This window comes from Pseudorasbora parva, chromosome 3, assembly GCF_024679245.1.
Source record: "Pseudorasbora parva isolate DD20220531a chromosome 3, ASM2467924v1, whole genome shotgun sequence".
Lineage (NCBI taxonomy): Eukaryota > Metazoa > Chordata > Actinopteri > Cypriniformes > Gobionidae > Pseudorasbora > Pseudorasbora parva.
The window spans coordinates 5,994,042-6,018,011 of NC_090174.1; the positions used below are offsets into that span (position 1 = coordinate 5,994,042).

General features: G+C 43.1%; 1 protein-coding gene across 4 annotated transcripts in view; it reads right to left on the bottom strand.

Annotated features, from left to right (window-relative positions):
- The window catches only part of LOC137070480 (voltage-gated potassium channel subunit beta-3), an 86,698-nt gene that overhangs the window by 19,113 nt on the left and 43,615 nt on the right, over positions 1 to 23,970 (bottom strand). For all 4 annotated transcript variants that reach the window (XM_067437667.1, XM_067437669.1, XM_067437670.1 and 1 more), the window contains 2 exons: positions 2,727 to 2,770; positions 1,373 to 1,410 (listed from right to left, as the gene is read on the bottom strand). In XM_067437667.1, the coding sequence (XP_067293768.1) occupies positions 1,373 to 1,410; positions 2,727 to 2,770 (82 nt within the window). The remainder of the gene's footprint in view (positions 1 to 1,372; positions 1,411 to 2,726; positions 2,771 to 23,970) is intronic.

Below are 23,970 nucleotides of genomic sequence, written 5' to 3' on the forward strand. Positions count from 1 at the left end.
GCGTCCCTGCTCTGGCCATATCGTCTGCCTGCCCGCCTGCACCTGACCTTCGCCGCGGCTCGCCTGCCTGTACCCTGGAGCCTGTCTCTTTATCACTTTACCTGTTATCTGAGCTTGGTTTATTGTTGACGCTTGCCGTCCTGTGGAACAATAAACTTATATTTGATTCGCTATTGGATCCTCTCTGTCTCTCATTACAGCCGTGACAATTACTGGATCAATCAGTGTTTTAAATGAATCTTTTGAATGAGTGATTAAATGACTCACTCATAAAGGCTTCACTTGTTTCATTACTGCATGAATCAGTGTTTTTGAACTAATCTCTCGAATTAATGATTCAATGACTCAATCATAGAGGCTTTACTTGATTCATTATTGGATAAATCAGTGTTTTTAAATGAATCTTGAATGAGTGATTAAATGACTCACTCATAAAGGCTTACTTGTTTAATTACTGGACGAATCAGTGTTTTTTCATTAATCTCTCGAATGAATGATTCAATGACTCACTCATAAAGGCTCCACTTGTTTCATTACTGGATTTTGAACAAATTTCTTGAATGAATGATTTAATGAGCGTATTGATTCATGATTTGAATCGCGTGCCAAACTGCTGAAATCACGTGACACTGGCGATCCGAATCATGAATCAATACGCTGATTCATGACCGTTTGAATTTTTATTTGAGGTTTGAAAACAATTGCGAAGAGAAGACAATGCTGAATAAAGTCATAGTTTTTGTTATTTTTGGACCAAAATGTATTTTCGATGCTTCAAGAGATTCTAATTAGCCAACTGATGTCTCATATGGACTACTTTGATGATGTTTTTATTCCCTTTCTGGACATGGACAGTATAGTGTGCATACACTTGGATACGCTCTCGGACTAAAAATAAAACATCTTAAACTGTGTTCTGATGATGAACGGAGGTCTAACGGGTGTGGAACGACATTAGGGGGAGTCATTAATGACATTAATTTCATTTTTGGGAGAACTAGCCCTTTAACAAATACATTTTTAAGTCACTTGTCGCCACCTATTGGCATAACAATGTAATTGATACAATCTTTATTTGGTACTTTCAAAAGGTTTGCTCCATTTTGGTAGCTCCTGTAGACATCAGTGTTGATATCTGAACTATACATTTTTATCCCAGACCTTCTTTTATAATTTGAATTATTGTAACACATCTGAATGCTCGCTGTGATACGTGTCAAAGGTTTATAGACAGAGGCGAATCGTTGTCATTTAGGAATAAAATCACATAGGAGTTTGAATCGAGATCACAATCTTTTAACGATTAATTGTGCAGCTCTAGGAGGTGATCATGTGAGATAATGTAAAATTGATGCTGAACATAACAGTTCACCTCATCAGAGATCTGAGATCCAAATGTCACCCAGGTGCCTGCGAACAGAAAGAGAGTGTGCGAGACAGAAGCATGAAGGATGGATAGGAGAAGGGTGTAATGATAAAGTTGCAATTCCGTATATTTAATATATATTAACTTTAAACATCATATCAAAATAACACGCTGACTCAGATAGTACTTAAAAGTACTTTTAATATGCGTTATTATGTTAGTTAGACATAATAAAGTAATTGTACTTCTTTAAAGCACCACAAAAGATCATTAAAACATGATTTAAAATGTATTTAAATGTACAACTTTATTTTCACATTATTACAAAGTGCACTTTTTAAGTGTGTTAAGAAAAAAAAGAAGTGTACTCTCTTTAAGTGGATCTTTAAGTCCACTTATGTGGCCTTTTATTTAATTAACATTATACTATCTGCACATCCAGTTTTTTTTACATATATACGGTAACACCTTAGTTTAGGGTTCAGTTCTCACTGTTAACTATTTGCTTATTAGTATGCATATTACTAGGATATTGGCTGTTTATTAGCACATAAAGCACATAATGCCTTATTCTGCATGATCATATTCTTCATCCCTTAATCATACCCAATACCTAAATGTAACAACTACCCTATTAATAAGCAGTAATTAGTTTATTGAGGCAAACATCATAGTTAATAGTGAATCTGTGTTTCTACTAAAGTGTTACCAAATACCTTTAAGATTTAAAGTACACTACAAGTGCACATTCATTACAATCAAGCACACAATTCTTGTTCACAATATTAACAATTCTAATATTACTACAATTCTTTTTCACAATATTAAACTGGGTTAAATTAAAGGAAGTGTATGTAAGATTGTGGCCAAAACTGGTACTGCAATCACTTTTAAATGACTGTAGAGCGGTGTATCCCCCTCCCCCTCCCCCTGACTCGAGGTTGCCAGATTGGCTGCAGGATCAGCAGGAACGTTTTTGGAGATCTGCAGCTGTGGTAACTAGAGCAAATCTGGCAACCCGGATCTGACACACTTCTGACTTTGTGATTGGTCGATAGGTGGAGGGCGGAGCTTCAGGCCAAAACACAACATGTCAACATCAGTCGAGGGCTGCAACAACAACTTTTAAATGACAATATCCTGACCGGACTACTGTTGTCAGTGATATAAGTATTTGAAATTAACATGATTTCTTAATGTCTAGTGACACATCAGGGCCATTTTGTGATTATTTGAAACACATTTCTTACATACAGTTCCTTTTTAAGTATTACATTACATGGAAGAAATAGACACTTCAGCTATAAATAAATAACTGACTGTCTTAAACAGAGAAGAAAGAAACTCTCTGGATACTCACCAAGACCCAAACAAGAAACCCGTAGACCCGACTTTCCAAGGTTTCTGAAAGAAAAGGTGAGAGAAAGAATATTTAGTACTCTGTTAATTTTTATATACACTGGCAACACTCATTAGTATCTTTCTTCTACTCATCCATATTTAGAATCTAAATTTTTCATTTTCACTTATCAGAAACACCTGAAATAGTAACAGTTCTGATATGAAAAAGCTGTTCGCGTTAAACAGACAGAGCAATATAAAATGAACAGAATCCCAGAGAACGTCCTCAGAACTTTAGTTAACGTTCTGGCAAGGTTCTCTTAAATTTATAAGCAAACATTCTTCCAGTGTTACAGTTTTTTCCTTCGCTTGAACACATTTGGCAAAACTTCGCTCATTGTGCCAAAACTCTACACACAAATAAACATGACACACCACTGGGAAATATACCATTCGCATCTGTGTCAAATTGAAACTCTAATATCAAAACCTAACATTCCTTTGTAGTAACTCTGATGACAAAATGATACACACTTGCATCATATGAATACACTTTCAAATCAGGGGGAACACACTAGTCTACTTTAAATAAAACACTGCAGTCTTTAATTTCCACTGTTTTTATTCAGTTCATCAGTTAGCATTCTGTGAAGCAATGCAACACTTAACGTTTCTGTTCTTTTTTTCCAACAAAGGTTTTCACAACAACCTAAAATGAAAGTACTGAAAGGTTACAAATGACATACTCAATACTGTACATCTCAGTACTATACTTCACACTACAGTACAATCTCAATAGTGCAGTGCTGTACTGTACTGTATGTTCCACAAAACTACCATATTTTTGTTACAAAAGGAGCACTATAGCCAACTTGCAATACAGTAATGTAATACGGTACAGTACTGTAAATACTGATACAGTCTGGAATGGAGAGTTGCTGTTTTCCAGTCTGAATGTCCTTATGATGGATGCAACTGTAAACCGGCTTAACTGTGGGTGGACTCTCTGCCCAGTTTCCCTCATTGTCAGGCCATGACTTACCACTTGAACCACCAAAGTTGCTCTAATATCATCTGAAATAGTGTTCTGTGTATAGCCTCTCTCTCTCTCTCTCTTTGCTAACAACATTCTTTCAGAAATGACCCCTCTGTCATGTGAAGTTCCTCAGGGCTCGGTTTTAGGTCCTATTTTGTTTTTAATGTATATTAACCCTCTTGCTGAATTCATTCGTAATTTTAATAATGGATCCCTTTTTGGCTGATGACATTCAACTGTACTGCTCATTCAAAGAATCGGAGTTAGGTAAGTTAACTGAATTGCTGGAATGGATGTCTTGCATTAAGTTCTGGTTAAATAATCATTACTTACAACTAAACACAAAAAAGACTGAATCCTTAATCATTGCTCTAGAGTCTAGACCTAAAAAAAAAAACCCCTCTAATTAAACAGCATCTCTGTTCTTTGGACTCGACCGTTTAGCAGAGCCTAAGAAACCTTGGTGTTCGGTTCGACCAATCAGTGTCTCTGGATGGTCATTCTAGGCAGTTGGTCAGAAACAGTTTTTATCATTTGAGAAATATCTCTAAACTGAAGACTTTGTTGCCCAAAGCTACCATGGAGTTGATTATGCATGCTTTCATTTCTTTGCGTTTAGATTACATGAATTCTCTTTTTACTTGCTTTAATAAATCTTCTCTGAGTCTCCAAATGGTTCGAACCGCTTTAGCCAGGCTTTTAACAGGAAACAACAGAAGGGCACACATCACTCCAATTTTATTTACATTACACTGGCTCCCCTTTAAATACAGAATTGATTACACAATTTTAGTTCTAACTTTTAGAGCATTACATGGACAGACCCTAGCCTGGATGCCAGCCGAACTTAGCCCCGCCCACAACATTTTTAGGTCGGGCAGTTCGGTCTGGCCTCGCTCCATAGAGGAGTAATTATCTCCGAACAGAAACTGTTCGTACCAATGAAATCATCAGGGCGGGCTTTAGACGATGACAGACAGATGATCAACAGTAACGTAATCATCACGTCATCAAAGGCGCGTGGATTATATTTGTTCAAATCCAAAACAGAGAGCTTGTTTGTATATGCATCACCTTCACTATTTCTCTCAAAATTAATGATGATCATGTTGGGTAAGTACTCTGTGTATCATTCAATTCTTTTATTTTTTTACAACACCGGCAAAGATCGTTTATTTCAGCGTGTGTGCAGACAGGTTTTTACAACAAAACGCGCCAACTACTAGCCCTAACAATAGCTTCTCAGGGGGTTCTCCGGGAAAAAATGGTGTTTGGGGAGTAAAATGTGTGTTATTTTGGCAAGGTTGCTGCTAAAATTCGCACTCATGTGTCTATATATCACATAGTCGCTTCAACCCGCGGACATAGAAAACAACCCGCGGGGAAAAAAAACTTGGTAACACAGTGCAGTTGAGCTCTGTTGACATTTGACAATGCGTCGCTTCGTTGCTCTGATTGGTTGTAGGTCTACCAATTGAGGTCTTTCCTGGTTCGGTTGAAACACGCCCCATAATCACAGCCCAATGGAGCAGATCAGACTCATATTCTGACTAGAATTGAGTATGACCACGTCAGGCTAGTCAGACCCCCCAATATATCACAGACCTGCTGTCACCGTACTCTTCCACTCGCACTCTTCGTTCCTCAGGCCAAAATTTTGAGTGTCCCCAAAAACCTGTCTAAAAACTTGGGGCAACAGGTTATTTTAGGAAATTGCTCCTAATTTATGGAACGCCTGTTGATTCTTTTTAAAGGGGGGGGTGAAATGCTGTTTCATGCATACTGAGCTCTTTACACTGTTAAAGACTTGGATTCCCATCCTAAACATAGACAAAGTTTCAAAAACTAATGTTGGACGTTTGATGGAGTATTTCTGTGTCAAAAATACTCCTTCCGGTTTCTCACAAGTTTCGGAGAGTTTTTTTCGAGTATGGGTCGGCTTGACGTTAAATAGATCGGAAGGTCCTTGTATGGGCCGTACGGGCTCTTCTCCCGGTAGGGTGCGCGCGCGCGTGACTAGAGTGAGAGAGGAAATACACGCCGTAAACACTCGCTCAGGTGCAGATCCAGTCGTCCGTGAACACTTCTGTCACGCCGCGCTCCACTTTATTCCTATGGGTGACGTCGAGCGACTTCAACGCTCCAGCACAGCATTCTGGGAAGGCAGCGCTGCATTTGAACCGGTTTGAACGCAGAAATGACGGGAAGCTTCACAACATCGCTTCAGTCGCGTCGCTAAGTGGATTTCCATGGTCACTGCTGTCACAGGACTTCACCAAATCATACCAAAGAAGTGTGTTTTTGACGGAGCGGTCCCAGCGATAAAGGTTCGGTCCTGCTTTGGAAGCAGCCGGTGAGTAAAACTGCTTCAAATGTCTGCTATCGTCGCGTGAGTAAACATCAGTAAACCACACGATCGCGTGCTTCGTCATTCAAATGCGCTAACGGTTACTCCATTGTTGTTCTGTATAACGTTACACTAGTCTGACGTGCAAAACCGTTTTGCTAAGGTTTAGTCGCATACAATAGTCCATAAACCGAATCATGTCCTCATAAACTGCGAGTAAAGACACACAAATGTTGACAGGCCACTAAATACAGTCCATACCACAGACACGGACGTCCTGCTGTTGCTGTTTCTCCTGTTCAATTTATTTCTGCCTCTGAATGATTCTGGATCATATCTGTATTAGCTGAGATCGATAGCCATGGCTCTCTCCACGCTTGAGGATGTCATCGCTTTGCACGCTCGTCATTCTTTAGCTCCGCCCACACGATACGCCTCCAGGCGCTCGTTTTTTTCCGGAAAGACTCGGTACAGCCCATATTTCTTTTATAAATATAATAAATCTAAAGACTTTTCGGAGATATGAAGGATGCAATACTACTCTATAGGTACTCAAGATTGACATGAGATTGACTGAAACTGAGTGTTTCACCCCCCCCTTTAAAGCAGCTGAAGACACTTTTATTTAGATCATTTTGGGCTTTTATGTTTTATGTTTCGTTTTGGTGGTGTTTTAATCTGTGAAATTGAATATACTTTATAATGCACTTTGTGATTTTTATCTGTGATAGGTGCTATATAAATAATGCTTACTTAGAACGTTATTGTTCATAGCAGGGGCGTTTCCTCCGAGGAGGCAATTGGGAAGCACTGCCTCCACCAAAAGCTGGATAAGATAAATCAGTGCTATACAAAACGTGACATTTAAAGTGTATAAATCACTTGTTTTTCAAAAGTAAAGTTACAGCAGAAGTCCGTGTCTCATATACAAAAAACGCTTTCATGTTTTTCTGAAACATTTTAGTTTTTTTTAAAACGTTAACTACTTACTACTTTTTTCAGATGGTTAGGAAAACATTCAAAACTAATGTTCCCATAATACTTGTAAAATGATAAAATAGAGAAAGCAGCCCTTTAATGTTTTCTCCAACATTCACATAACCAAGGAAAAACTGGATCGCAAAACTGTTCTTAGAACATATTTTTGTATGCGGAGATAATTCTGTTAAATATGCATTTATATTTGTTGAGACTTCGAAAATTCGATCACATCACATCCATTCTCCGTTCCCTTCACTGGCTCCTGTTTCCACCAGAATTGAATATAAGGTCTCCCTTCTAAACCACCAGTTCATCTTTGGAAATACCCATTCCTATCTGAAAGAACTACTCACACCTTCAACTACAGCTCGATCGCTTCATTCAACAAACTCAAACCTCCTTCATCTTCCCAAGACTAAGCTCAGCACTATGGGTGATCGGGCTTTCTGTTCTGCCGCTCCTCGGATTTGGAATGATCATCCTACCCGACCATCTGAGGGCACCTCAAGCTTTTGAGACTTTTAAAAAAGGACTTCAAACATTTCTTTTTGGGAGAGCTTATGTCTTTTAGCTATTAAATCCATTAGTATTTTCCCTTTTTTTAAATGATCTTAACTGTAGCACTTTGAGATTTGTTCCAAATGTAAAGTGCAATACAAATAAAATCTATTATTATTATTATTATTATTATTATTTTGTGGGATGTTAAATGTTGGTTTAAAATACAACATATCAGCAAATATTTTTATGATATCAGTAACAGTAAAGGGGCTATTGTGATGTAATATAATTACGATGTTCAGGTGAGTGAATGTGTATGTTTTTTACAGCAGTTGTTTTATTTACACAGATGTTAACGTTTCATTTTAACATCAGATTGCACATATTGGCTAATGGATATGAAGCTGTGTTCAAAAGCATAGTAAAATAGCTGATAAAAAGAGTAGCACCCTTGGGCAGAGTCCTGCAACGGGTCGGGTACCCGCGGGTATCCGCGGGTACCCGCATAAAAGTGGCTAAAACGGGTGGATTATGACATTTATAAAATTCACGGGCGGGGATGCGGGCGGATAATTAACTCTGTGCGGGCGGGTAGTAGCGCGGATGGGCGGATGAAAAATATGTGCAATATTTCTGTGGCAAAGTGAACGCGAGAGCGAGAGAGAGAGAGACCAGGGCGTGATTGTGAATGAGCGTCACCTGCGAGCCACACCGGTCTCGAGTCCTCTGAGGGAGCTCGGAAGCATATAAGGACGAGAGATCACCAGACCTGGATTTGACGTTGAGTTGTGTTTACGTTTTGTTATGCGTGTGCGCATGGGAGATGTCCATGAAGGGCTACTCACGTTACTTCCGTTTTGTTTGGTTAAGTCTTTTAAATGTTCGCTGGTTCCCAGCTCCTTCTTCCCCCATCCAACATATTGTAGGCTATTACAATTTCTATGTCCAAATTACCATTACACATACACGCAACAATGATATACCATTTGACCCATCACGTCACCACCACTGCGACATTGAAACTTTAGTTGATGCCTCTCGCAGCGCAGAAGGAGCGAGCGTTGCAGGAGTAGCAATGGATGAAGTAAAAGTAAAGCTGGTGAGTGGAGTAGCTATATGAAATTGTTGACAATGAGTCTTTAAAGGCACTTTTGCCTGTTTCATTAGCTTATTCATGACGCTGTTGATGTTGAAAGAGGTGTAGGATAAAAAAATAAAGCATTTTAATTTGAATGTTTTAGCGTGTGTGATTTATCGCGGGCACGGGTCGGGTAACGGGCCAAATATTAACGGGTCTGGGCGGGTACGGATTTAATTTTGAAATTTTCACGGGTCACGGGTCGGATCTGGTGCTAAACCTTGCGGGTACGGGCGGGGGCGGGTCTCCAAAAATGGACCCGTGCAGGACTCTGCCCTTGGGTTCTTTAATCACAGATGGATGAACACCAGTTGAAGATCAGCGATGTGTTACCCGTGCCTGCTTTTCATCTGAGCCGCTGCTCATTTATGTGTCCAATAGAAACGGAGAGATGGAGAGAGACAGATTGTCAGTGTGTTTAGATCCAGGCGGCTGAACCACGCTTTCTCTTCTCCGCATCTATTTTTGTTTGCCCGGCAAGTCTATTTATAGAAATGTTGCAACTGCGTGCATTTGTTTGTGTCCAGTGTGTGTTTGTGTGTCCAAAGTGTGTATGTCCTGTGTGTGTGTGTGTGTGTGTAATGGACTATTCATTATATTGATACTGACATATTACCAGTCAAGACTGAGAGGAATAACTAAATTAATAGCATGAATCATTAATTTTATCTAAAAAAGCAGCGAAAAAAGACATCTATTCATCACATGAGAGGAATGGGGGAGAGAGAAAACGACAAAGCTCTTTCTCGCTGACACAAATATTTTCACTTTCTCTGTCATCCTTCATTTTTATCTTTCTCCATCCTTTCCTTTTTTCTACAGCGCTGAATTATAGTGCTGAATCACACACGCACACACACACACGCACACACACCCCTATGCATGTATATGATCAGAAGCCGCAGGGAAGAAAACATCAAGATTATACGCTGAATATTCACAGTCGATGCTGCATCACGCGCACACACACACACACACACGCACGCACACACACACACACACACACACACACACACACACACACACACACACACACACACACACACACACACACACACACACACACACACACACACACACACACACACACACACACACACACACACACACGTGTGGGAATTTCCAGACATGTAATATACTGTACAAACTGTATTCCTAACCCTAAACCATACCCATCACAGAAAACGTTCTGCATTTTTAAACTGTGAAAAAAAAAGCTTCAGCAAGAACCAATGAAGTTAATTCCCATGTTCTGTGAATAAAACCCTTAATTCAATCTGTTCATCATATAAAGCGATCGAGTCTTCAGATAATTTGTACTAAACTGCTCAATTCATATAGATTAGTTTTAGATCGTTTTATGAACGATTTCAAGAGTCAAAGTGGTAGTTGTGTAGCTGTCAATGGAGGGACAGAAAGCTCTCAGATGTCATCAAAAAAGATCTGAGAGTGAATAATTAATGACAGAATTTGGGGTGAACTAACCCTTAAACGACTCAAGTGTCAGTCTGTTGTAGCGACTCAGGCGAATCAAACACACAATCGCCAGTTACATTTAACAAATATGTTGTGAAAGCTGTGTGCTGGGTGGCAGACCTTCCCCCAACACAACAGAGGGAGATTCTTCGTTACCCCGGGAAACCATCTGATAAGATGTTTTATGGCCCCGAAAGGAATTTGGCCACATGAAGTCTTATACACAAAGAGTTTAAGACACAGAGCTTTTGCCTCAAATTATAGACAAACCATCTATAAATGAACATGCACCCCAGGACATTATATGTAAACACATAACTGTCTTGTAAAATGTTTATTCTGTATGGTATTTTGCATCTTTTTGTCTGTGTCTTAACAAAGTACTAGTTCAGATAACCTCATATATGTCATGTCTCCTATCAAATTAATGCTCACTTCACGACTTACACTTCCATGTATACCACTTATTCAGAAAATGCAGTGTGTGTTTGTTGCATTAATTATAGTATGAAGACTCAGAGACCCACTGAGTCGAACTTTCAAACAAAGGGCAATAAAATCTGCTGAGGAATTTCCTGCCGGGACATCCCAACACTCTCATTGGTTAAGTCTAACCCTGGAGGGTGGGACTACCACCCCAGACCATAAAAGGAGGACCTCGGATGCCCTCCCGCTCTCTCTTACTCCGCTCTCTTCTCTTCTCCGAAAATCTCTGGGGGGCTGACACTTAAGCCATGCCACCAATGCAGGCCCTCCAAGCAGGCCTCAGCCCTTCCAAAAATCTTCTCTTCTACAATCCGATCTTCAACAACACGAAGCGCCGCTAGAGAAAAGCTGCTTTCCTCTCTTCCTCGGAAAGAACCACCGAACGCGCAGGAACATACGCACACAAGCGAGAAGCCAAAACGAAACCAAAAAGAATGCAAGTATTCTTATTCTTACTGCTGTAAAGAGGGTGTGTTATTTTCCCGTTGGGATAAATTAACTCCGTGAAGGTCGTATTTGGTGAACTGAAGGAAAGTTGTTTCTTACCCTCCCCCACTCTCTTTGTCTCTCTCTCTCTCTCTCTCTCTCTTTGTCTCTCTCTCTCTCTCTTTTTTCTCTCTCTAATTTCAGTCTATTCATTATTCTCTTTTATGTATTCTTTCGTTAATATCTATACTTCTACTCTCGTGATGCATATTTAGTATGTACTTTCTGTGTGAATTGTAGTGTTATTTTTAGTCTGTGTTTATTAAACCTCCAGAAGACATTTAATGAGTTGAATCTGTTATTCTGCCACATACACAAAGTCAATGAAACTTGTGATTAAACGTTACCTAACTGCTTATGCTACTATGTTAGTAAAGTAAACTGTATGACCATTTGAAATATTGAACTTGTCCTGATCAGTAAAGTTAATGTTTCTTATGCGCTCGTAAAGCAGTAATCCCTTATTGAGAATTGATTTGAAAAGTCTATAACTAATTTGCAGGACAAACTTAGTAGGATAATTTCAAGCAATTTCATAAAGGGTTACTTGTATTTAATTAAACAATTTTCCCTATCGGAAAATTTTAATACGTAATGAACAACTGGCAAATCATATTCATAAATTCATGAATATTGAATATTAAATCCCTTTTGAGTTAATTATTCCCCGAGACATTAAACTCATGAGTCGTTGTTGTTACACTGTGATGTTGAAAAACATCAAATATGATGTTTTTATTTTGTGGCAAGGGGGGCGTGGTTCAGCGAGGTCTGCAGCGGGAGAGAGAGCCGCGGGACGAGCGGTAAGTGAGTGGGTTGGACGCAGATTAATAACACCTGTCTCTTGTTCCAGTAATGAGCGCGGAGAGGGTATAAAACCTCGGCGGAACCAGAGACCAGAAAGAGAGAGAGACGGACGGTTGATGCTGAAACACAGACTGAGAAACCGGAAGCCGGAAGTGCCGACCCGGAAGTGATCGCGAGTGTTTGGAGTTGGAAAGAATCTCCACACCATAAGTGTGCTTTTGATATATTGAGTTGATAAATAAAAGAGCATCAACCGTCCAGCCGACCCCTGTGTCCTCTTCCTTCCTCACATTAAGAACTTTGTTACATTGGTGCCGAAACCCGGGAGGAAGTAGGACAGCGCCGCCGCCATGCAAACGCCCTCCGCCTCGCCATTTGCGGACATTATTACATCCCTCGCGGTCCTCCATCAGGACCAACACCAAGCCATGCTGGACCTTCGGGCAGACCAGGAGCGCCGCTTCGAGGCCATTGCCCGAGGCCAGCAAGAGGACCGCGAGAAGTTCCGGAGCTGGATCGACCGGGAGGCTCGCACCGAAGCCGCCGGGCTCGCCAGCGCACCGGTCCACGTGGCCCTGCACAAAATGAGGCCACAGGATGACCCAGAGGCGTTCGTTGACCTCTTTCAAAAGGCCGCGGAGGCCTGCGGGTGGCCCCGGGCACAGTGGCCGGTGCGCCTGATACCACTGCTGACAGGCGAGGCCCAGGCGGCTGCACAACAGCTACCGGTGGCGAACCTCCTGGACTATGATGACCTAAAGAAGGCCATCCTCCAGCGGGTCGGCCGCTCCCCGGAGCAACACCGACAGAGGTTCCGCTCCCTGGAGAGGGGGGAGACCGGCCGACCCTTCGCGATGGCCCAACAGCTCCGGGACTCATGCCGCAGATGGCTCCTGGCCGGCGGAAGCGACGTGGACCGCATCGTCGATCTGGTGGTACTGGAGCAGTTCATCGCTCGGCTCCCAAGGAAAACTGCCGAGTGGGTCCAGTGCCACCGGCCCACGTCGCTGGAGACGGCCATCCACCTGGCGGAGGACCACCTGGTGGCGTGCCCGGGGGTCGGCGCACCCCTTTTAACCTCTCGCTCTCTCTCTCCCCCCTCTGTGTCTCCCTCTCCTCCTATCCCTCTCCCTAGGTCACGCCCTCCGGGCCCTCCTCGGATTCCCCCCAGAGGCCGGGGTGGGATGGGCCCTGGACCGCTCGGGAGTTCGCGGGCTCCGCCCAGGGGGGCGGGGCTGCTGGGGATGGGGGGTGATAGTGGCTCTGGTTCCGCGCCCTCCCCGCGCTCATTGTCCAACCCACTCCCCGCCACAGGGGTGGCGGGTAAGCCTGGGCTGGCCTGCTGGCGGTGCGGTGATCCGGATCATTTTGTGGACCGATGTCCGAGGATGGACATCGGGACAATGATCCGGATCCCGGACGTCCAGCGGACCACCCCCGATCAAGCAGGAGAGTACCAAATTCCTGTAAGTATCAAGGGGGGTACATATCAGGCCTTGGTGGATTCAGGATGTAACCAAACCTCGATCCATCAAAGCCTGATGCAGCCTGGGGCATTGGATACAAGCCGCATGGTTAAGGTGCGGTGTGTGCACGGGGATGTGGTGGAATATCCGGTTGTCCCAGTCACGATACAATTTCGGGGGCAAAAGCATAGTATAGAGGTGGCGGTTAGTCCACACCTCCGGCATCCGCTAATTCTGGGGACGAATTGGCCCGCCTTTACGGCTTTATTGGGATCGTTGTGTGCGGATGCCGCTTGGGGGAAAAAGGCAAGGAAGGGGGCGGTGCGAGTACAGCTTGGGGAGACTGAACCGGGACCCTCGGAGACAACTCCAGAGGAACCGAGCGGGATTGAGAGACTAATTCTCTCGGACCGCGATGACTTTCCTCTGGAGCAGTCCCAGGACGACACCCTTAAGAACGCTTTCCAGCAGGTCCGATCGATCGACGGACAGTCTCTCCAACCTGCCTTGCCTGTCTCCTATCCTTATTTTGCCATAATAAAAGATCGGTTGTATCGAGTGACCCAAGACACTCAGACAAAGGTAGATACAACCCAGTTGTTAGTACCAAAGAGCCGCCGGGAAATGCTTTTTCAGGCGGCTCACTCTAACCCGATGGCGGGCCACCTGGGACAGGCGGCCACGCTGAATCGTTTAATGACCCGATTTTTTTGGCCAGGCATTCATGACAATGTGCGCAGGTGGTGCGCGTCTTGTCCTGAATGTCAGTTGGTGAATCCACTGGCCGCCCCAAAAGCGCCATTGCGCCCCCTTCCATTAATGCAGGTCCCCTTCGAGAGAATTGCGATGGACCTCATCGGGCCATTAGAGCGATCCGCACGCGGACATCGTTTTGCGCTAGTTATCGTGGACTACGCAACACAATATCCGGAAGCAGTGGCTCTCCGCAACATCTCTGCGAAGAGTGTTGCGGACGCACTGTTTCGTTTAATCTCCCGAGTGGGGATTCCGAAGGAAATCCTCACTGATCAAGGCACGGCGTTTATGTCACGCACGTTAAGCGAATTGTACGGATTATTGGGCATTAAATCCATTCGAACAAGCGTCTATCACCCACAAACAGACGGCTTGGTCGAACGATTTAATCGCACTCTTAAATCCATGATCCGTAAATTCGTACAGGAAGACGCCAAAAATTGGGATCGGTGGTTAGAACCCCTCTTATTTGCTGTGCGGGAGGTCCCGCAAGCCTCCACGGGGTTTTCCCCCTTCGAGCTTCTCTACGGACGGCAGCCCCGGGGGGTGCTGGACGTCCTACGAGAAACTTGGGAGGAGGGGCCTTCTTTGGCCAAGAACGAAATTCAGTATGTGCTGGACTTGCGAACAAAACTCCACACCTTGGGGCGGCTATCGAGGGAGAATTTGTTGCAAGCCCAGGACCGCCAGAGCCGGTCATATAACAGGGGTACAAAACTACGCAAATTCACACCGGGAGAGAAAGTGCTCGTTCTACTCCCTACGTCGAGCTCAAAATTAATGTCAAAGTGGCAGGGGCCGTTTGAGGTCGCACGACAGGTAGGAGAGCTCGATTATGAAGTGATACGATCCGATAGGAACGGGGCACGTCAAATATACCACCTCAACCTGCTAAAAAAATGGAATGAGGTGGAATCAGTGTTGTTGGCAACGGTGATCGGGGGAGAGGATGATCTCGGGCCAGAGGCGAGCATTAAAGCGCAATCAGTCGCGCTGGCCCCTGGGGGAGATCACCTCTCACCGTTAGAACTCACTGATTTATCAAAATTGCAGGCGGAGTTCGCTGACGTGTTCTCGCCCCTACCGGGACGTACCGACTTGATTCAGCACCATATCGAGACCGAGCCGGGCGTGGTAGTTCGCAGCCGGCCGTATCGCTTGCCTGAACACAAGAAAAAGGTAGTTCAGGAAGAATTAGGCGCAATGCTCGACATGGGAGTAATCGAGGAGTCCAACAGTGACTGGGCGAGCCCGATAGTTTTGGTTCCCAAAACAGACGGCTCGGTCAGGTTCTGTGTGGACTACCGCAAGGTGAACGCGGTGTCAAAATTCGACGCGTATCCAATGCCGCGGGTTGACGAGTTGCTTGATCGGTTGGGCACGGCTCGATTTTATTCGACGCTGGACTTAACAAAGGGCTATTGGCAGATCCCCTTGTCTCCATTGTCCAAAGAAAAGACAGCTTTCACCACGCCGTTTGGATTGCACCAATTTGTCACGCTTCCTTTCGGGTTGTTCGGGGCGCCCGCTACCTTTCAGCGCCTCATGGACAGGATTTTGCGTCCCCATGCCGCATATGCTGCTGCCTATCTGGATGATATCGTGATTTACAGTCACGATTGGCAGCGGCATATGCAGCATGTCAGGGCGGTCTTGAGGTCGCTGAGGGGAGCGGGGCTCACGGCCAACCCAAAGAAGTGTGCGATTGGGCGGGTGGAAGTAAGGTATCTGGGCTTCCACTTGGGCCATGGACAAGTGCGTCCCCAAATTGATAAGACCGCAGCAATTGCAACCTGTCCGAGACCCAAGACCAAAAAGGAGGTTAGGCAGTTCTTGGGGCTGGCGGGATATTATAGACGGTTCATACCAAATTATTCGGACCTCACCAGCCCTTTGACTGACCTTACTAGAAAGGGGCTACCAGATACGGTCCAGTGGACGGAGCCGTGTCAACAGGCTTTTACCCGAGTGAAGGCTGCTCTATGTGGCGGGCCGCTCTTAAACTCCCCTGACTTTTCTCTCCCTTTCTTGTTGCAGACTGACGCGTCGGACAGGGGGCTGGGCGCAGTCCTGGCCCAGGAGGTGGAGGGGGGAGAGCGGCCGGTGCTGTACATTAGCCGTAAGCTCTCCAAGAGGGAAGCTAAGTACAGCACCATAGAGAAGGAGTGTCTGGCCATCAGATGGGCCGTTCTCACCCTCCGCTACTACCTCCTGGGGCGAGAGTTCACCCTCTGTTCGGACCACGCTCCTCTCCAATGGCTCCACCGCATGAAGGATACCAACGCGCGGATCACCCGTTGGTATCTAGCTCTTCAGCCGTTTAAATTCAAGGTGGTCCACAGGCCGGGTGCTCAGATGGCTGTGGCCGATTTCCTCTCCAGAAATGGGGGGGGGGGGGGGGGGGCTGCAGGCCGGACGGCTCCCCGGCCTGAGTCGGGCGGTGGGGGTATGTGGCAAGGGGGGCGTGGTTCAGCGAGGTCTGCAGCGGGAGAGAGAGCCGCGGGACGAGCGGTAAGTGAGTGGGTTGGACGCAGATTAATAACACCTGTCTCTTGTTCCAGTAATGAGCGCGGAGAGGGTATAAAACCTCGGCGGAACCAGAGACCAGAAAGAGAGAGAGACGGACGGTTGATGCTGAAACACAGACTGAGAAACCGGAAGCCGGAAGTGCCGACCCGGAAGTGATCGCGAGTGTTTGGAGTTGGAAAGAATCTCCACACCATAAGTGTGCTTTTGATATATTGAGTTGATAAATAAAAGAGCATCAACCGTCCAGCCGACCCCTGTGTCCTCTTCCTTCCTCACATTAAGAACTTTGTTACATATTTGTTTTTTGTTTTTTAAATAAATGTATACTTTTATTCAGCAAGAAACCATTTAATTGATCAACATTTATAATATTACAAACTATTTCTATTTCAAATAAATGCTGCTCTTTTAAAACTTCCTAAAAAAAAACTGTTTTACAAAAATATAAAGCAGCACAACTTTTTCAGTATTGATAATAATAACAAATTGTTTCTTACCAACCCCAAACCTCTGAACGATAGTGATCAAATGTTCATTTCTGGGTTAGCTAATCTTTTAAGTGGTTTTCCTTTTAGGCACCAGCCAACAGGAAGTCATTTCAGGTTTATCTAACAATATTGGCCAAACCCGACCACCCCACACATGCACACTTGACAGATCCTGGCTCTCACACTTCATGAGTCCAAACAAGTCTTTTCCATGAGTTCTAATATTTCTAATATCGCAAAACCAACAGCAGTTTCGACAAAACAAGAGTACATTTTGTTAATCACTTGCTTTCTGTTTCTGCAGCATTATTCTAGGCATCATGCCTTGGCTTATATTAAACCACTTTCTGATTGGTTTTGGCTCTGAAGCAACATTGTAGAAAGACAAATGACTTGTCTCCTGGTCATCATCAGTGAAGGCTTTTTATTGTCTTTGCTTGTTAAGGCATTTGCAACAAAAGACTTTTAGAAGTCATGCACCCTCTATATCGCTTTTGTTTCTCTCTCTTACGAACACAAGCTTTTTCTGAGAAAGAAAGAGGTTAATGATGCTGAGATCTTGGCTGAATCATTTTTTTCTACCACAAGCCTATAAATCCTATAAGCCTATAAATCATTCTGTTCACACACAAACACATGCTAACACCGGCCTCTGCAACAACCACGGTGTTCTATTTACTGATATGTTTCTGGTGTATGTATAGACATGCACACAGCAGTAATTTGTGAAGTCAGCACTTTAAGAATCCATGTTATGGTGCACTTTTGCACCCTCATGTTATTGCTGGAGTATTTGAATCTAACCTATAGAAGTAGTGTTGATTTCTAAGAGCTTTTACACACAATACACTGCATGACTTCCACTCCCTGATTGATAGGTCACACTTTTTGCCTTTTTTTCAGCCTTTTTGCTGTTAATCTTGACTGATTTTTACAAACACGATTCAAAAAAAGTTGGGACACTACAAATTGTGAATAAAAACAGGAGTTTGAAATGTCAATATTTTATTCAGAATACAACATAGATGACATATCAAATGTTTAAACTGAGAAAATTTATAATTTTGAGGGAAAAATAAGTGGATTTTAAATTTCATGGCATCAACAAATCTCAAAAAATTTTGGGACAAGGCCATGTTTACCACTGTGTGGCCTCCCCTCTTCAGTTTATAACAGTCTGCAAACGTCTGGGGACTGAGGAGGCAAGTTTAGGAATAGGAATGTTGTCCCATTCTTGTCTAATGGATCCTGCACACTGCGATTTTTCAAAATCCTTTGCGAATGTCCCTTGTCAGACTGTACGAACATGATCGCCATGTCACACTGTAAGATCTCAGTTGACATTAATGTCAGACTGCACGATAGTGAAGCGCGCTAAAAACGGACGCGCGCAAGAAAACTCAGCCGGAGTTTTATATCATCAATGAATGACGCGTTCAGTGACAGTGAGCCGCATTACACGCGGGACTGAAATGCTGGCTACAAAGAAATCTCTAGTACTCGTTTTGGTCATAGTTTGTCTTGAAAAACGGAGATATTTGACTGTCGTCGTAGGAGAAGTCACACTGCAGGATTGTGTGCCAAATCTTCTGACACTGCCAGAATTTCGTCTGAGGTCAAATTTGATCGCAGCGCTCATTAATCGGCTGTCGGTGAACATGTCAAACTAACCACCAAAGACGTCAGATTTTAGCCTAGGATCTGAGGAATCTTTTAGGATTTGCCGAATTTGTCCCAGACGGCCAAATCGTGGCCAAAATCGCACAGTGTGCACCCGGCTTAATACAGGCTTCTAGTTGCTCAACTGTCTTAGGTCTTCTTTGTCACATCTTCCTCTTTATAATGCGCCAAATGTTTTCTATGGGTGAAAGATCTGGACTGGAGGCTGGTCATTTCAGTACCCAAATGACATCTGGATAGGAGCATATGTTGTTCTAGAACTTGGATATACCTTTCAGCATTGATGGTACCTTTCCAGATGTGTAAGCTGCCCATGCCACACACACTCCTGCAACCCGATACTGTCAGAGATGCAGGCTTCTGAACTGAGCACTGATAACCACTTGGGTTGTCCTATCCCCTCTTTAGTTCTGATGACATGGCGTCCCAGTTTTCCAAAAAGAACTTTAAAAATTTTGATTCGTCTGACCACAGAACAGTTTTCCACTTTGCCTCAGTCTATTTTAAATGAGCCTTGGTTCAGAGAAAACGTCTGCTCTTCTGGATCATGTTTAGATTTGGCTTCTTTTTTGACCTATAGAGTTTTAGCCGGCAACGGCGAATGGCGCGGTGGATTGTGTTCACCGACAATGTTTTCTAGAAGTATTCCTGAGCCGATGTTGAGATTTCCATTACAGTAGCATTCCTGTATGTGATGCAGTGCCGTCTAAGGGCCTGAAGATCACCGGCATCCAGTATGGCCTTGACCCTTACGAACAGAGATTGTTCCAGATTCTCTGAATCTTTGGATGATATTATGCACTGTAGGTGATGATAACTTCAAACTCTTTGCAATTTTTCTCTGAGAAACTCCTTTCTGATATTGCTCCACTATTTTTCGCCGCAGCATTGGGGGAATTGGTGATCCTCTGCCCATCTTGACTTCTGAGAGGCACTGTCACTCTGAGAGGCTCTTTTTATACCCAATCATGTTTCCAACTGACCTAATAAGTTGCAAATTAGTCCTCCAGCTGTTTATTATATGGACATTTAACTTTTCCGGCCTCTTATTGTTACCTGTCCCAACGTTTTTGGAATGTGTAGCTCTCATAAAATCCAAAATGAGCCAATATTTAGCATGACATTTCAAAATGTCTCACTGTCAACATTTGATATGTTATCTATATTCTATTATGAATAAAATATAAGTTTATCGATACATAGTTCTTTAGAAAAGTCATGTATAATGTGAGTATCAATTACGAACAATCAGATGTTTATTTGTCCGTCTTTCAATCATTGTATTGTATGTTTTGCTCCACACAATAAAAACTACAAAGAATACACTTTATGTTAGTGCTATACATTTATAAAGATATCATTGATTTACTTTATACGCTATCAGAATTTAATCTTCTTTTTTTTGTCCATATCAGAAACTGCACCAATTGTTTTGCTCATTTGTGTATTTTGTGTATTTTCTTAAAGTATGAGCTCCATATTCAAACTATATCAGATTATATGAGCCATAAAAGCCTGTTGTATCAAATTTGATACTTCTGTTGAAATTGATAAGATTTTGTCTTAAGGTGTCCCTCCATAAAAAATAAATAAAAAATGTAAACATCTCACTCAAATTGATATTTGTTATGCTTATATTATATTTTGCAATGGCATTTCACATTTATTTTCACATGTAGTCTCAGACTTTTGGACCCCACTGAATATGATCGTACATCAAAGGAGACATCAGGCAGATTCATAAAAATCTGAAATGCAGAGCGCACACCACCATCCAGACACACTCCTCCTAGAATACTGCAGTGCACCACAACAGGGTGGAGAGAGAGAGAGAGAGAGAGAGAGAGAGAGAGAGAGAGAGAGAGAGAGAGAGAGAGAGAGAGAGAGAGAGAGAGAGAGAGAGAGAGAGAGAGAGAAACCAAATGTGATCAAATGTGAAAGTATGAGTGAAGGCAGATAAAGGGGAAATGAAATAATGACAAGCACAGGCAACATTCAGAAAATGGAAATCGGGAGAGAACAAAGAGAGAAAAACAATGGTACAGAAAGAGAGAGGGAACAATTTTGAGGGAGTGTGGTGAATAGCAGAAGAGAGGAAACAGAATGAACAGAAGTGGTGGGAGAGAGCAGCGCACATTTCCCCCACAGAGTGTCTGTCTGCAAGCCGTAAAAGGCCCATTCTGATTAATGTACTTTATAATGAGTTAGCATAGGCAATTATTGCACATGCTGAGAAGAGAGGAGGAAAAACGAGTGAGTGAGCAGGAGAGAGAGAGAGAGTTATGTGCAGAATGGCATACTTCTGAATACTACATATAGTGTGCACAAGAGAATATTACATAATGTAATGTGCTCAGCTTCACCTTCTATTTCCGGTGTGATGAATGAACCTATTATCCATCATATTATTTGACTGGACTGCCAAAAGTTTTGCTGAATCAACAAAACTAGAATAATGCAAAGTACTGTATCTATTTCTGAAATGAAAACCGAATGCCAATTGCCGAATTAAAGACGCAACAAAGATCAGGCATCATCAACATAAAATATTACTGTTTAAAATTTTGGTCTTACATTATAAAGTGTATTTGACTACTAGTAGCATTTATATAAATTATTATACAATGCACAATTGTGTTTGTACATGTTTTTGTTCTTATAAATTAAAAAAGGAACATTTATTTTACAGTGTCCTTGTCATTGTTACATGCAACTTACCCTAAACTAAACCCCAAACCTAACGCTATATTAAGCACATTTAGTTTATTAATATCACACAGTACTAAATACATAATTGCACTGTAACACTGTAATTTTGCAATTTTTAAATACAGGCAATAAAATACCTGTATTTAATTAAAGCTGTTATACATTTCTGTAATTATGTCTATAATTACAGCTGGCCCTTTCCTTATACCTTAACCCATCCTTAAACTTAACATAATATCTGTATTGACACCAGTCTTAATTAAACCTCGGTAAATTAAAAAAGTTAATCATACTACAGTAAATAAATTTAACATAACCTAAATTGTGTTAAGCCAACTAAACCGATTTAATTTGAATGAAATAAATTCAATTATGTGTAACATTTTCTTCATTTAAACTAATGAAGGGTAATAAACCAAGCGGCCTCCCCCAGTGCTTCTTGAGGCCAATACGGAAGTGACTTCATCTGCAATTTATCGACTGGCCACTAGAGACAGGCTCCAGGAGGGAGCAGAGGCCCCATGTTAAGATGCCCAGCTTTATACAGCAGAAAAAAACATGTTTAAAGCCGGGTACCAATTGTGGTTTTGATCTATACAGCTGATTTTGCCCTTCATGACAACTGTGTGTGTGTGTGTGTGTGGGGGGGGGGGGGGGGGGGGGAAGGGGGCATACTTTACGCTTCAGAACTTCCCTTCAGAAACCTATGGGTGGCGTCAAGGACACTACGTCTATATTTTATTACTCTGGTAATAACATGTGACTAAAATATCTCATTTGATACTTTACAAATCTATACTGTGTATTCAGTAAGCTTGTTGAATTTTAAATATTCACAATTATTTTGATGGAAATATTGTCATATTGATACACATTAATACATTTTGTTTTGTAAATTATTGGTTTAAACATATTTTAAACATTAATTATATGTTTTAGCTATATCTAGTTATCAATATGTTAGTATTCTGTTCCAAGCTTAGCATCATTTGTATCATTTGCACTTGACTTAATTTAATTCGGGACTAAACGTGCGAAGCTGGTGATGGACTTTAGAAGAAGTTCTGGGCTGAACCTGGAAACCAACTGATGGAGGCAGAGCCGGAACCAATGGAGATGCAGGCGGAGCTGATAGGCCGACTGACCAGAGTGACTGGCTTCCTGTCTCGCTCAGGATTGAGTACAAGATCTCCCTTCTTATTCCTATCTCAAGGAACTCCTCACCACGCAAACTTCCACGCGTAACCTCAGTTATGTTTCGACTTGTCTTCTCGGGACTCCCAGGACCAATATCCGTACTATGGGAGATCTGTGGAATGCTCTCCCTGTCCACTTGCGGATCCCACAGACAGTAGATGCTTTTAAACGTGGTCTTGAATCCCAGAGATTTCGGTTGATTTGATACTTCTTAATTTTTTTTTTTTCAGTTTTATTTTTTAATTTTTGATTGTTTTAAATCTGTAGCACTTTGAGACTTGGAAGTCCAAGATGGAGCCGCTGAGGGAGTGAGGATGACGGGGAAACCAGAGAAAAGGAGGAGACCGATGGAGCCCAAGGGGTGGAGAATCCGTGGTGGAGGAAGAGAGACTGACAGAGGCTGAGTCAGATGGACGAGTACAGAAGAGCCCTAGGGCTGACAGGCCAAGGTGGAGACATGGGCCTAATGGCCCGAAGTGAAGCTGGGGAATCCTTAGCACCGTGCCGAGCTGGTGAGTGTGAGGCTTGAGGCAGAGCCGGAGAATGAGGAGCTAGATGACAACAGCGGAGGAACTGGATGGAAACAGGGGAGGGGATGGAAGCATGGAGTTGGGCGGGAAAATCAGAGCAGAAAGGTCTGTCTCCAGACGGACATCCAAACAGCTAGATGGGACCGGCGGAGAAGATGTAGATTCAAGGGTGGGGACTCGGGAGGGAACTGGACCTGCGGACTACAGGTCTATCAGGCAGTGGCTCCTGGCTCTGGGATGGACTGGACAGTGTGCACTATCTCCTGGACTGACATGGCAGCTGGCACTGGCTCCGGGATGGATGCGATGGCTGCCTCGGGCTCCTGGGCTCTTGCACTTGGTCCATGCTGGGCGTGGGCTAGGGCTTAGGGTTAGCGGTGTAATCATGTTCTGGGGCAGGTTCCTTGCTGGGTGCGGGCTAGCGGGCTTTCCACAAAAAAATAAAAAATAAAAAAATAAAAAAAAATTCCACAGCACCCACTCTACATAACCGGCAAACATCCCTTGAGGACCTTTCATAGACAGGAGTGCACAGCTTTGACAGCTCATTGAGGCTAGTCTGTATGAAAGTAAATTAATGCCATAAAGAATTGCATGCGCAGGGTAAGATTTGTGAAAGTGTGAATAAGATTGCAAGTGTAAATTAAATT